The sequence below is a fragment of the Ascaphus truei genome, chromosome 14 (genome assembly GCF_040206685.1).
Source record: "Ascaphus truei isolate aAscTru1 chromosome 14, aAscTru1.hap1, whole genome shotgun sequence".
In the NCBI taxonomy this organism is placed as follows: Eukaryota; Metazoa; Chordata; class Amphibia; order Anura; family Ascaphidae; genus Ascaphus; species Ascaphus truei.
The window spans coordinates 47,930,634-47,942,782 of record NC_134496.1 but is presented as its reverse complement, the minus strand read 5'-3'; the positions used below and the strand labels follow the sequence as shown (position 1 = coordinate 47,942,782).

Genomic DNA, 12,149 nt, shown 5'->3' with positions numbered 1-12,149 from the left:
CCCCCTCCCTCCCACCCAAGTGCCCCTGGCCCCCCTCCCTCCCACCCAAGTGCCCCTGGCCCCCCTCCCTCCCACCCAAGTGCCCCTGGCCCCCCTCCCTCCCACCCAAGTGCTCCTGGCCCCCCTCCCTCCCACCCAAGTGCCCCTGGCCCCCCTCCCTCCCACCCAAGTGCCCCTGGCCCCCCTCCCTCCCACCCAAGTGCCCCTGCCTCCCCCCTCCCTCCCACCCAAGTGCCCCTGCCTCCCCCCTCCCTCCCACCCAAGTGCCCCTGCCTCCCCCCTCCCTCCCACCCAAGTGCCCCTGCCTCCCCCCTCCCTCCCACCCAAGTGCCCCTGGCCCCCCCCCCTCCCTCCCACCCAAGTGCCCCTGGCCCCCCCCCTCCCTCCCACCCAAGTGCCCCTGGCCCCCCCCCTCCCTCCCACCCAAGTGCCCCTGGCCCCCCCCCTCCCTCCCATCCAAGTGCCCCTGGCCCCCCCCCTCCCTCCCACCCAAGTGCCCCTGGCCCCCCCCCCTCCCTCCCACCCAAGTGCCCCTGGCCCCCCCCCCTCCCTCCCACCCAAGTGCCCCTGCCCCCCCCCCTCCCTCCCACCCAAGTGCCCCTGGCCCCCCCCCTCCCTCCCACCCAAGTGCCCCTGCCCCCCCTCCCTCCCACCCAAGTGCCCCTGCCCCCCCTCCCTCCCACCCAAGTGCCCCTGCCCCCCCTCCCTCCCACCCAAGTGCCCCTGGCCCCCTCGCACCCAAGTGCCCCTGGCCCCCTCCCTCCCACCCAAGTGCCCCTGGCCCCCTCCCTCCCTCCCACCCAAGTGCCCCTGGCCTCCTCCCTCCCACCCACATCCGTCGTTGCCTGTAATTCACTGTTTGTGTCTGTGTGTGTGTATAGGGGAGAGCGAGTGTGTGTGTGTGTGTGTGTATCTGTATCAGTGTGTGTGTGTGTAGCAGTGTCTCTGTGTGGCTGCGTGTGTGTCAGTGGCTGCGTGTGTGTGTATCAGAAGCTGTGTGTGTATCAGAAGCTGTGTGTATGTATCAGTGTGTGTGTCAGTGGCTGCGTGTCTGTCAGTGGCTGTGTGTGTGTGTGTGTATCAGTGGCTGTGTGTGTGTGTATATCAGTGGCTGTGTGTGTGTCTGTGCAGGCCCTATAGGCCAGTATAGGCGATAAAAATTTTAGTGGGTCACAAAGGAGAAGTTAAAAAATAACCGGGTCACGGAAAAAAAGTTTGGGAAACCCTGCATTAGATAATAACTTTATTTCATATAGTACTTTTCAACCAATGAGAATCAGCGCATCACAATTAGTGTGTTTGTTCGGGTGTGTTTGTGTTCGGGTTTGTGTTCGGGTGTGTGTGTGTTTGTGTTCGGGTGTGTGTGCATTTGTGTGTTCGTGTGTGTGTGTGTGTGTGTGTTCGGGTGTGTTCAGCTTGAGCAGGTCCTCCGACCTGGGGTGGAGGGAATGCCAATTTGGTTTGCTGAACCCCATATGAATGAGAACGAGAAGGGAAAATTAAGCTACTGGAGCAGTAAAACCCATCCAAGATTCAGCAAGTCACTATCTCCCTGTGCCTCGGGCACCAAAAACAGATTGTAAGCTCATCGGGGCATGGACGGTCTGTAAAAAATGTTATGTGCTGTGTACCGCTATATAAAGGTATATAGATATAGATTAAGTACTCCAGAGTCGTCAAGCACTTGGTTTTAACCTAATAAACATCCAAGACATTCTTTCACCCTGGTCGTAAGTGGGCACTGCACCTTTAACCCCAGAAGAAAAGCCCTTTGCGTTCCAGAGCATGTCTGGTTTATTCAATCAGTCATGGTTAAATAAAACCAGGAATAAGAGCAGCTCCATTTACTGCAGCAATCCCTGTTGCTAATTGGAACCATGTGGTGCTTGGAAGCTGAACAGTGTTATTTCCAGTTATGGATACCCCCTGGCTCCTGAGATGCGTGTTACTCCCCTTTCAATATGACCGCCAAATCTTGCGTGTCCCGTTAGCCAGTAGGACACTGCACCATTATTAGCAGGGAAATAAAAATGTCACCAGAGAGCTTTGGGCGGATACAACAGACCACATAGGAGACAGTGTGCCTGTCTATCCCACAGCTAGAACTACAGTGCATTTTACAATGCTTGTACAATGGTAGGGCAATTGTTTCATGGCAGAGTGCTTTCACTCTAATGTAATGCCAAGGTATCCTGCTATTTGAGTGTGCTTTTTTAAGCAGTGTTTTACTGATATGTATATTGCTTAGCGGCTAAATCATAGCAAATAAGTCCTAGGGCATTGGAGCCCATATTATTGAAAAACAATGTTGTACTTCTTGAATAACTGTTTGCAAAATGGAACATTATAAACCTGATTAATGCTTCCTTTCACATTTGCAGACTGCCACAATGCATTTGCTTTGGTAGTACGACCTCCAACAGAACAGACAAACCAGTTATTTAGTTTCCAGCTGACAACAGAGGAGCCTCCGAAGGTGGATTGGCTGAAGATGGTTTGCCGGCATGTAGCCAACACCATTTGTAAAGCAGATGCTGTAAGTTTTCTCCTACTGGCTTATCAATGTGACTGTGTTTTAAAGTGCTTTCCACACACTACGGCACACTGTTCTGCACTTGCAATTTTGTCCACGGTGTTAACCGTCTGTTTTTCCAGGAAACTTAAGCGAAGTATTCATGCTGCCATGTTTTCTAAGAGATTTGGGCGATCTGCTATGTGCAGTACAGAAAGTTAGTGATTTGCTTAACAGGGAGAGAATGTGTGGCATTAAAGCTGCAGTTCAGTCAATATCCTGCATGTGTGTTTTTTTTAATAAATCAGTTCTGTAGTGAGAAAAAATACTTTTAGCATTTTCTGTTTTTAAAAAAACAACTTTGAAAGACCAATTTTCTTGTATTCTATTTTAACAACCCTTTGCTAAGGCACTGCCCCTTCATGTCCTGTCACAAGCCCTGGCACACCACTTTGTCAGCCCTGCCCTCCCTCTAGCACATGTCAGTGCAGGAGTGCTCATGAATATTCATGAGCTTCCACTGAGAGACAGAAGCAGAAGAAAAACAGATCCCTTCACTAATTATGTCACCAAATTTCGCCGATCAATACATGGAGAAGGAATTGACCTGCAGCTATACAATTCTTTAGGTAATTAGAGATTGCCCACATGAAACTATTGAAGTAAAAAAAAAAAATTAAAAAAAAACAAAAAACAAAGACTGAACTGCAGCTTTAATGTTCTTTGTTTTTTGTTTTGTATTTTTATTCTGTTAGTTGGTTTTTGAGTTTAACTGATGAGGCTACTGGAATGTGTAATTGTCTTTTCCCCAGCAGTTATACACATCTTGTGCTTAATGCTTTGTACGCTGAAGGAGTTGAAACTAGCTCTTTGAAGATGGCTAATGTTCGTTATTTCAATTTTGCTAAATTATTTTATTACCTACTCGATCAAAGCATCTGCATGCATTAGTGACCCTCTTAGCCAGGAGTGGCCAAGTCCAGCTCTCGAAGGCCAACTGGTCTGGTTTTAGAGGTATCCCTGGTGTCAGGCCACAGCGTCATCTGTTGCAGTTTTCTTTTGGTTCTTTAAATACCTCGGGATAATGCCGGCAACTGCGGTATCTGGCGCAGAAACAGTCTCTTCCACCCCCTGGTTCCAAAGCTGTTTTTTATTTAAAATATTTATTTTTGGTGGCATTGCTGCTTTAAGTGAAAACCTTAACTTTTAAATACTTGCAAGATGCTTTGTTCACATGACTGAAGTCACTAGTGACCTGCAGACGTTTTGGGTGTGCTCGCGTTTGTGCTACTAGTCTCCATATTGCGCAGGATAGAATCTTCTTTAGCATCCAGCTTTTTATGAAGTATACTTTTAGTTGTCAACTCTATTTCATTGGCAGTTTGAAACTTAAATTCACTCCTCCCCTGTTGCAGTAAAAGCCATTAGCAGAGCAATACTGTACAAACATGAACTTTAGTTTGTGTAAACACAGCAGACCACTAGGAGGCAGTGCGCTCACATTTCCCTCCCACAGCTACTGTGACTACCGTGTGTGTTACAGCAAGGCGCAAGGCCCACGCTTGGAAATGTAACATTCAGAGCGATCTAATCCTATATTTTGATTCCGGAGCAAAACTAGGCTTCTGCCATTTAAAGCAAATTACTTTATTTACCCGGTAATCTATAACATGACTTCAGTAGTTGCAGTTACTTCAGTATAAGCCCTAAATCGAAGTCCTCTGGTTACTGAACAAATTCTGAGAATAGGAGTTTCATGTCCAAGTGCTTTCACTTTACTGAAGGAAAAAAAAAACTGGGGCTTCTAAGTCCCGTACCTGGTCTCCGGAATATTCTGGGCGACGCGGCATCACACGATGTCATAAAACGCTGGGGAACAGGAAGGGAGCGCAGCAGGGGGGGGGGGGGAGCAAGGTAGGAGGGTGCAAACGGGAAAGTTTGCGAACCCCTGCACTGTACTGCACTATACTGCGCTGTGCAAGTCCCACTGGAAGAAAAGCACTATATGAAATTTAAGTTTATTATTTGGCAATATTGTTTACACAGTACTGATTGAACTTAATTGAAATTAATTTATTCCTAGATGAAGAATCCTCTGTGTACCCTAATCTACAAAGTCTCTTGTGTTATAGTTTTTGGACTCAAAATACATTGTCCGTGGGAGACATTTGGCTCCTGCCTCACCTTTTTTATGTGCACGTGTTCCAATGCTGGCTTCTCCTTCCTCGGACTGCCATTCTTTTACTGGGTGTCCTGAATTGTTACTTTGATCCTATTTATATAAATATTTATTGACAAAGATGGAAACCTAAGATGGAAATTGGCATTGGTTTCACTGCATTTCGCTGCTCCGTGTGGTGTGATGTCACTGTTCCCATGACCTTGCATATGGTGACATCAGTGTGCCAGGTCAGGCCTGTTCCTGTGGTTAGTGTAACGTGTATGGGGTGCATAAAAAGAAGGAATCAAATTAAGCGTTTTCGAGTTCCCAATTAAAATAAAATCCATTTCTTATGGGTGATTAGATCACTTTAAGAAAGCCAATTACGTTAAATAGATTTATGCGATAAGACTGCCTCTCTACATACAGAAATGAAAGAACCTGTTTTTTTTTGTATGTACCATAAATGTTTTCATTCTTTGAATGAAGATGTCTTTTAATCAAGTCTCAGTTACTGCACCTTTCTTTGTTCTATGAATTATTCTGATGTCCTCCTTGCATATAATTTATATACTGTACTATATATATCCAAGTAGACAGCTCTATACTAACGTGCACTACGGTAACCGGTACATTCCACTGTGCAATATGAGCAAGTACAGACCTTACAAAGTGCCAAGCAAGATGGTGCTGGTCCCCAAATCTGTATGTAGTGATACGAGTGCTCTTCACAGGAATGAGGCTTCGCTGTCGGATATTTATCGGGCCCTGTCTAACAAGTGACAGCTTTTTACATTTACTGTATGTGTTGGTGTGTTTGCAGCAATATTAAACTGGGATGTACATTTAATATGGCAGTAAATGCATGAAATTATTTATTCCGACACTCCGTTCAGTCAGATGTTCACATTCCTCTTCAGGGTCCTCTTCCTGTTTAAAAAAAAAAAAATAGAATCCGTAGTTTACGCCTAACTATGGCTCAATGTTGCCATGCAAAGATTTAATTTAATGCTAATTTTCTGAAGAAACCGTCAATTTCACCTTCAGTTTAACAACTTTCTATGTTGGTTTCCACTTGATGGCAGTAAAGGCTTAAATAACACTAAGCCTTCCCATGGTATTGTTGCTCACAAATCTCTTCTTTTCTAATGGCCTCTTATGAAATTGACTTTTTGCGGCAAGTTTATTTATTTTATTTTTTTTCTCCTGTTGACAAAAAAAATGTATGTAAATGAATTTATTTGTAGGAAAATCTGATTTATACTACTGATCCAGACTCATTAGAGGTGAACACAAAGGATGTGGACAGTACTCTGAGTAGGGCGTCGAGAGCCATAAAGAAAACGTCCAAAAAAGTAAGTCCACCTTAAATTGATTTTTTTTTTTATTAAAGATCTAATTTTTGAAAACTTAATAGAAGATATTTTATCATGTACTTTAATGTATTAGGAAATAACTTCCTATATCTATGCCAGCATTTTCATATTCAGGTCTTGTGCTCCATAAATGAAGTTGAATAAAGACTAGATTAAATGGAAATCCAGCAATAATATTTAAAAATGACTTGAATTTCCATGATTTGCTAATGGTATTACTTGTGTCAATAGTACACACAGGGTTGATTATTTTCCAAATGGAAGTAGTAATAAAGGAACCGGAGGGAGTAGGTTGTATGATAACTTTTTTTATTGGACCAACAAGTAGTTGATGTTACAAGATTTCCAGCCTCTCGGGTAGGGGTTTCTCGATGGAGGACCCCGAGAGGTTGGAAAGTTTGTCACCTATCAACCACTTGTTGGTCTTATAAAAGGTACCACACCCCCTACTCTCCCTCCTTTGTTACTACATGGAAGAAAGGACCAGCATGGCTCCCCACCCTTCTCATTCAGGTGTAATGAAGATGGGGCAATTTAAACCTTTCTCATTGTTCTTGTATTTTATGTTCAGGTCACTCGAGCTTTTTCTTTCTCCAAAACTCCCAAAAGAGCCATACAGAGGGCTCTGATGGTGCATAACTCACCCGATGGAAGAAGTCCTGGCCCGAGCAGTGTGAGTTTTGCAAGCTGTCGCATGCCGAGTACCTCGTCACTAGCAGTGAGTAAAATCCAGTTAATGGTTCCATTTCTGTGCACAAAGGCGACTACTTGGCACGAAATGTTATATCAGATCTGGCATGATTTATATAAACCCCAAATCAAAATGTCACCATTTTAGTTTTTAGTTGTGTAATTGTTTTAATTGGCATATTTATCATTTTAAAATGTGCATACACATTGCCTTATGTTTACGTATGTGTAAATATAAGGCGCCTACTTCGAATCCTTTTTATGCAGTATATTTTGCATAGTAAGTCACTTTGTTTTTGTAGGCTTTTATTGGAAATTGTGACCAGGATGTGTATAAACATCTAAATTTATTGAAATATATATATTTTTAATAGAATATTTATTCTCGTGTTCTATGTACGCCTTTTGCTTCTGTCCCTGTAACCGATCATTCATTCCCGTTTTATAGATGACTCGTTCCTCATCTACGTTCAGCATTAATGGACCAGCCAAACACCCTAGCGTTCAGCGATCAAACTCCCTGGATGGGAGTGCTCTCAGTCCTAGATCTCATCCTGCTCTCTGCCCAGATTCCCCTATTAGTCCTTTGAAAGGAGGACCTAGTCAATCCAGCCCCCCCAAGTCACCTCTCGTTTCCCAGTTATTGTGCCAACCCCACACCATACCACACATTACTGCAACAGAATGGGCAGAACAGAGCGGGCAGGGAACTGAGCTTTCCTGCAGCAAGAAACCATTGCCCATGAAAAGGGAGACCCCTCTCTGATCCACACGCTATTAAGTGAGCTTAGTAGCCTGTTATTAGTTGCACTAGTTGAATCACTTATGGTTGGCTGGGCACATGTATGGCATAGAACATGTTGTCCACACTGGTGTTAAACCTTGGTTTCAACTTGCTTTTTATTAATAATGTATAGCTTTTTTTGTTTTATAAAGTCTTTCTTTCCAAGGATTTTAATCTTAGTCAAGTGATTAGGAGATGAATACATTTTTTAATGTCAGGCAACTTAATTCTATAGTGGATTGTTGGTTTTTTTAGTCAACTGTTGGCTTCAGCTCATTTATCAAATAACACATTTTGTGAAGACTATTTAAATGTGAGTTGTGCCTGTTCTTTCTTTCCCTCACTAGTTCCTTATTCACGGTGTCAGCCCACCAACTACATGTTGCTGCTTTTTCAGATGAAATGTTCAGTAGTGAGTTAAATGAGACATACAATTCTGTCATTGACTGAACATTTTCAAAAGAGAACCATAATTCCAGTACTTTATAAAAACTGGGGTTGGGTCCAACTTTCACACTTCTAATTTGCACCAAAATACACAGGCCTTTTCATTTTTAAGTGTATACTTGCCACCATTATAAAGCGCTGCATTGGCTTCACACCTACTAATCTAGGAAATTGAATTGGAAATGAAGACGCTCATCTGTCAGAACACTGGACATTTCCAGATATATGTATATATGTCGCACATGACCAAGTGCTGTACTTTGATTTGCTTACAGCTTTTAAAATTTGCAATGGACTCCAGACTGCATGAAATAGTTATTTCTGCCGTATCCTTTGAAAATGTTTGGCCAAATGTAAATGGTGAGAGTTGGGAAATAAATGCACATGTAAGACTTGGAAAGAAAGATTCCACTTATCACAAAAGCATGAGGTGCACAATAGATGTATTGTGGGGTAATGGGTTACTGTTTATATATAAAAGCAGGTGTTGTCATGCCATTTATTGGTTTATTTCCATATATTCGTCACACAATCCTTTTCTCTTCGGATCACAAAGGCAAATACCAGTGTGTTTCTAAAGCCTTTTTGTGTTTTGAAGGGGAAAACAATTCTATACTTTCGCTCAAAGTTGTCTAATAATTACAAACACCTTTGTCGTAATCTTTAAAATCATGGCTTCGCATCTGGCCAATTCAATTACACACTTTTTTGTTTTGAATCAAACAATTGTTTTTCTTCGTGTTACAGAATGTTCCATCACCTTCTTTGGTAAACCTACCATCCATGTTTGAACGGAAATACCATACCTTCAGCCGATCAACAACCCACCTGATATAAGTGTTTCCGGATGCTTTATATTTCTTGAGTAACTGACAAAAGCAGCTGGCTGTTCTTTAAAGACATTGTAGTTTCATTACGGTACTCTCTTATTCGTAGCACTTCATAGCAGATTAGGATGAAGTTGTCCATTTTTGTTTTTATGTAATAAAATATTGATTAGCCACCTAAGTGGAATGCGAAGGCTTTGTTTGTCTGTATACAATTGCACACTTTTATTGTTTCTTTCCCTTATCTTGCCTGAGTACATTATACGTTTTTTACTTTTCATCATGATCCATGCACGTAGATTAAACTGTAAACGGTTGGTGTACATGGGTCATCAAAGGAAGTCCTTTTTGTGATTTTGTTTATTCGATAACGAGCATATCATTTTATACCCATTATAACATGTTGGGTATAAAATATTTCAGGACTGTTCTCTTCCAGGGACATATGAATCTCAATTCTTGTGACAGATGGAACGAGCTTCTTTTCTGAATAATTTTGCCAACTATAATCTAAAATATCAAATTTGTCCTCGATGAATAGTGTAGAAAAGCATAATTTTGTGTGTGCCTTGTCTTCGGCAAAGTTGTTAATTACTGCTTTGTATGCACATTATGGATGCAACGTTATAGAAGAAAACAATATCCTATAACCAAAGTCCAAAAAGAAAATCATGTTTTGTGTCACGGGAATATTTATGGCTTTCAGATTATCGAGGCAATTATTTTAAAGATTTATTCAGTGTCATTTTAAGACATTATATACATATTTATTAATATCCTCAGGCTTTAATGCAAGGTTTTAATGCAAGACAATTGTGGTTCTGATTCTCATTGTACTCCTAATGTAAGTTTGAAGTTTTTCTTCTCCCAAATTCTTCTCAACACTACATGCTACTCCACTCTTTCTGTTGTTTGTTCTAACCTTTGTTTTGAGTCAAATGTATACTTATTGAATAAATAGTGCAGACCTGGATCAGTGATGTATGTGCTCGGATATTACTGTACGTTATCTGGAGAGAACCATACTTTTTTTGCTGCGTTAAAGCGGTTTCAAATCACAGTTTTGCAAGAAAAAATACCAGTAGTGATCTTTTAAAACGGTTTGTATTTGTATGTAAATAAACTTGTAAACGGAAAGTAAAAAAAAACGCGTTTGGCATCTTTTCCTGTGTGTTCATAGCCACACCACCGTGCATGACGCCATGATGGTCATGCCAACGCATGTGGTGGATAACTTTCAGGATGGGCCCGTTGCATACTTGTGCTGCAGTGATTGTAGTCCAATTAAAGCAGCAATTCATGCTCGGCTTTATTTTTGTTTCAAATAGATTTGACGCAGCGGGTCTCCGGGGATGCCGGTAGCCACTCGGCTAGAGGAGTTTCAAAGCTCCCGCACCTTGTTGGCCAATAGGAAGCCGTGATGTAATCCGGTGTGTCTTTCCTATTGGCCCAGGTAACCGGGGTCTTTAAACTTTACCGAGATACCAGCACCCCTTAAGAGGTAAGTATCTCTGGTAAAATAATAAAAGTGCATAAAATCATTAGAAAATGTGTGTATGAGACATATCTCGGGGTTGCAAGTGAAATATCAGAACACTTTTTTTTTGTATGTTAAAATAATTGCTTTTATTTGAGGAGTTCACTCTTTAATTTATTCCCCCTGATGTTTGGCATTACCTGACAGCAGCTGAGGGAATTTGTTTATTTGATGCATGTAGCTTTATTATAAACTACACAAGCTGTTTACGTGTAGTTTAGAAAAATTAAGATGCCAGTAATTTTTTCTGACTGGTCACCGAACTCAAAATTTGTATTTTTCTTGTATGTAAAGCATGTGACCATGTATCATTCTACATTCTTACCTAAGCTGGCACTCGTTTGCTGCTCCTTCTATATATCTGTAAAAATTCTGTTGTGCCTAACGAAATGGCTGCAGACTGACATGCTGCAGCTGATATGTAACATTATATTACAGCTTTCAGGATAAGTCTGCTGTTTGGAACAAGGTGGCAGATTTATTTGATACTTTGTTGACAAAGGGCAGAGCTCAAGTGTCAGCCTGGTTGAAAAGAGGCAGTGGATATGACTTGCTGAATGGTTGCTGTAGCAACCAAAGGATGATCAGTACATTTAAAAAATGAATTAATTGCAGGAGTAAAAAAAATAATGCAGATAGTATTATCTAATACTACAAAATTCATTAGAAAAATAAACTGATTTCACTTTTTGCTGCTTTAAGGTTTAAATTCAAATATACAGAAATATGAAGCACAAAGCCTCTAGGATTGGGTTGGATTACAGGAGAACCTAATACTTTTAAAGTGGAGAGCTCTCTTTGGGCCCGGTTTTCAAGGGTTAATGGTTAATTTATGGAAGAATGGGGAGTAAAAAGGCATAGCATACACCTGTTGCCTTCTCTGGCTTGTAGATTTAATGTGTCTAGGACAAGCTAGTAAATAAAGGATAAATGGTCCTTGTAAACCACACAAACCTGTCATTATTTTTTACCCTAGTGATGCCATAAACTACCAGTGTTCCTGCAACATGTACATTACTGAAATCACATATACAATTTAATTGTAGCAATTTCACAACCTGATGTGCCATTTTTCACAATTCAAATGAAAAATTAAATGGCTTTAGGCTATGCCACAATTTTTGATTAATCAAACTTGAATTCAAAACACTGTTGCAAAATCGGTACCAAATTTTAATCAGATCTCTACTCCTGGGCATCTTGTATTGGGCGTCTTCACATCAGGATGTAAACCTTATTCACCCTTTAACGAGGAATACATAAAGACATAATTGTGGTGCCGTTTAACACCTACAACTGTTAAATGCATTTTAAGCAGCAATACTACGTGCCAACTTTTGTTTTGTTTGTATATGTGACCATGTATCATTCTACATTCTTGCCTAAACTGGCAAATCGTTTGGGGCTCCTGTTATAAATCTGTCAAAATCCTGATTGTGTATCTAACATAATGGCTGCTTCAGTCAGTGTAACAGCCGCTACCATGATTCATTATATTACGACGGTAGCATTCTTTATTGTTACCGTTTACAGCTCAAACTGGTAGGGACATTTGCAACAGATTATTCCAAACAGGAAAGTGAAGCCAAGATAGAAATCAAAGGATGCTTTAAAGGAGCAATCCATGCAATATTCTACATGTGTAAAAACAAAACAAAAAAAAAAAACATCTGTTCTGTATTATTAAATGACTTATTACATATATATTTTTAATTCAACTTCATGCTATTTTTAATACCCTGAGCTTCCTTTGATTTCTAGAGCAGGTTTTAACGCACTTCCCCAGCAGTCCAAGATCTTTGCAACACTTTCCTG

General features: G+C 41.3%; 1 protein-coding gene across 10 annotated transcripts in view; it reads left to right on the top strand.

The window, feature by feature from the left end:
- ECT2 (epithelial cell transforming 2) overlaps positions 1-8,978 on the top strand; it is a 33,399-nt gene extending 24,421 nt beyond the window's left edge. For 5 of the 10 annotated variants that reach the window (XM_075570773.1, XM_075570767.1, XM_075570769.1 and 2 more), the window contains 5 exons: positions 2,382-2,536; positions 5,921-6,028; positions 6,621-6,767; positions 7,188-7,520; positions 8,718-8,978. In XM_075570773.1, the coding sequence (XP_075426888.1) occupies positions 2,382-2,536; positions 5,921-6,028; positions 6,621-6,767; positions 7,188-7,505 (728 nt within the window). In that variant the 3' untranslated portion in view covers positions 7,506-7,520; positions 8,718-8,978. The remainder of the gene's footprint in view (positions 1-2,381; positions 2,537-5,920; positions 6,029-6,620; positions 6,768-7,187; positions 7,521-8,717) is intronic. The other 5 variants (XM_075570770.1, XM_075570776.1, XM_075570777.1 and 2 more) reach the window with 3 other exon arrangements.
- The last annotated feature ends 3,171 nt before the right edge of the window (positions 8,979-12,149 follow it).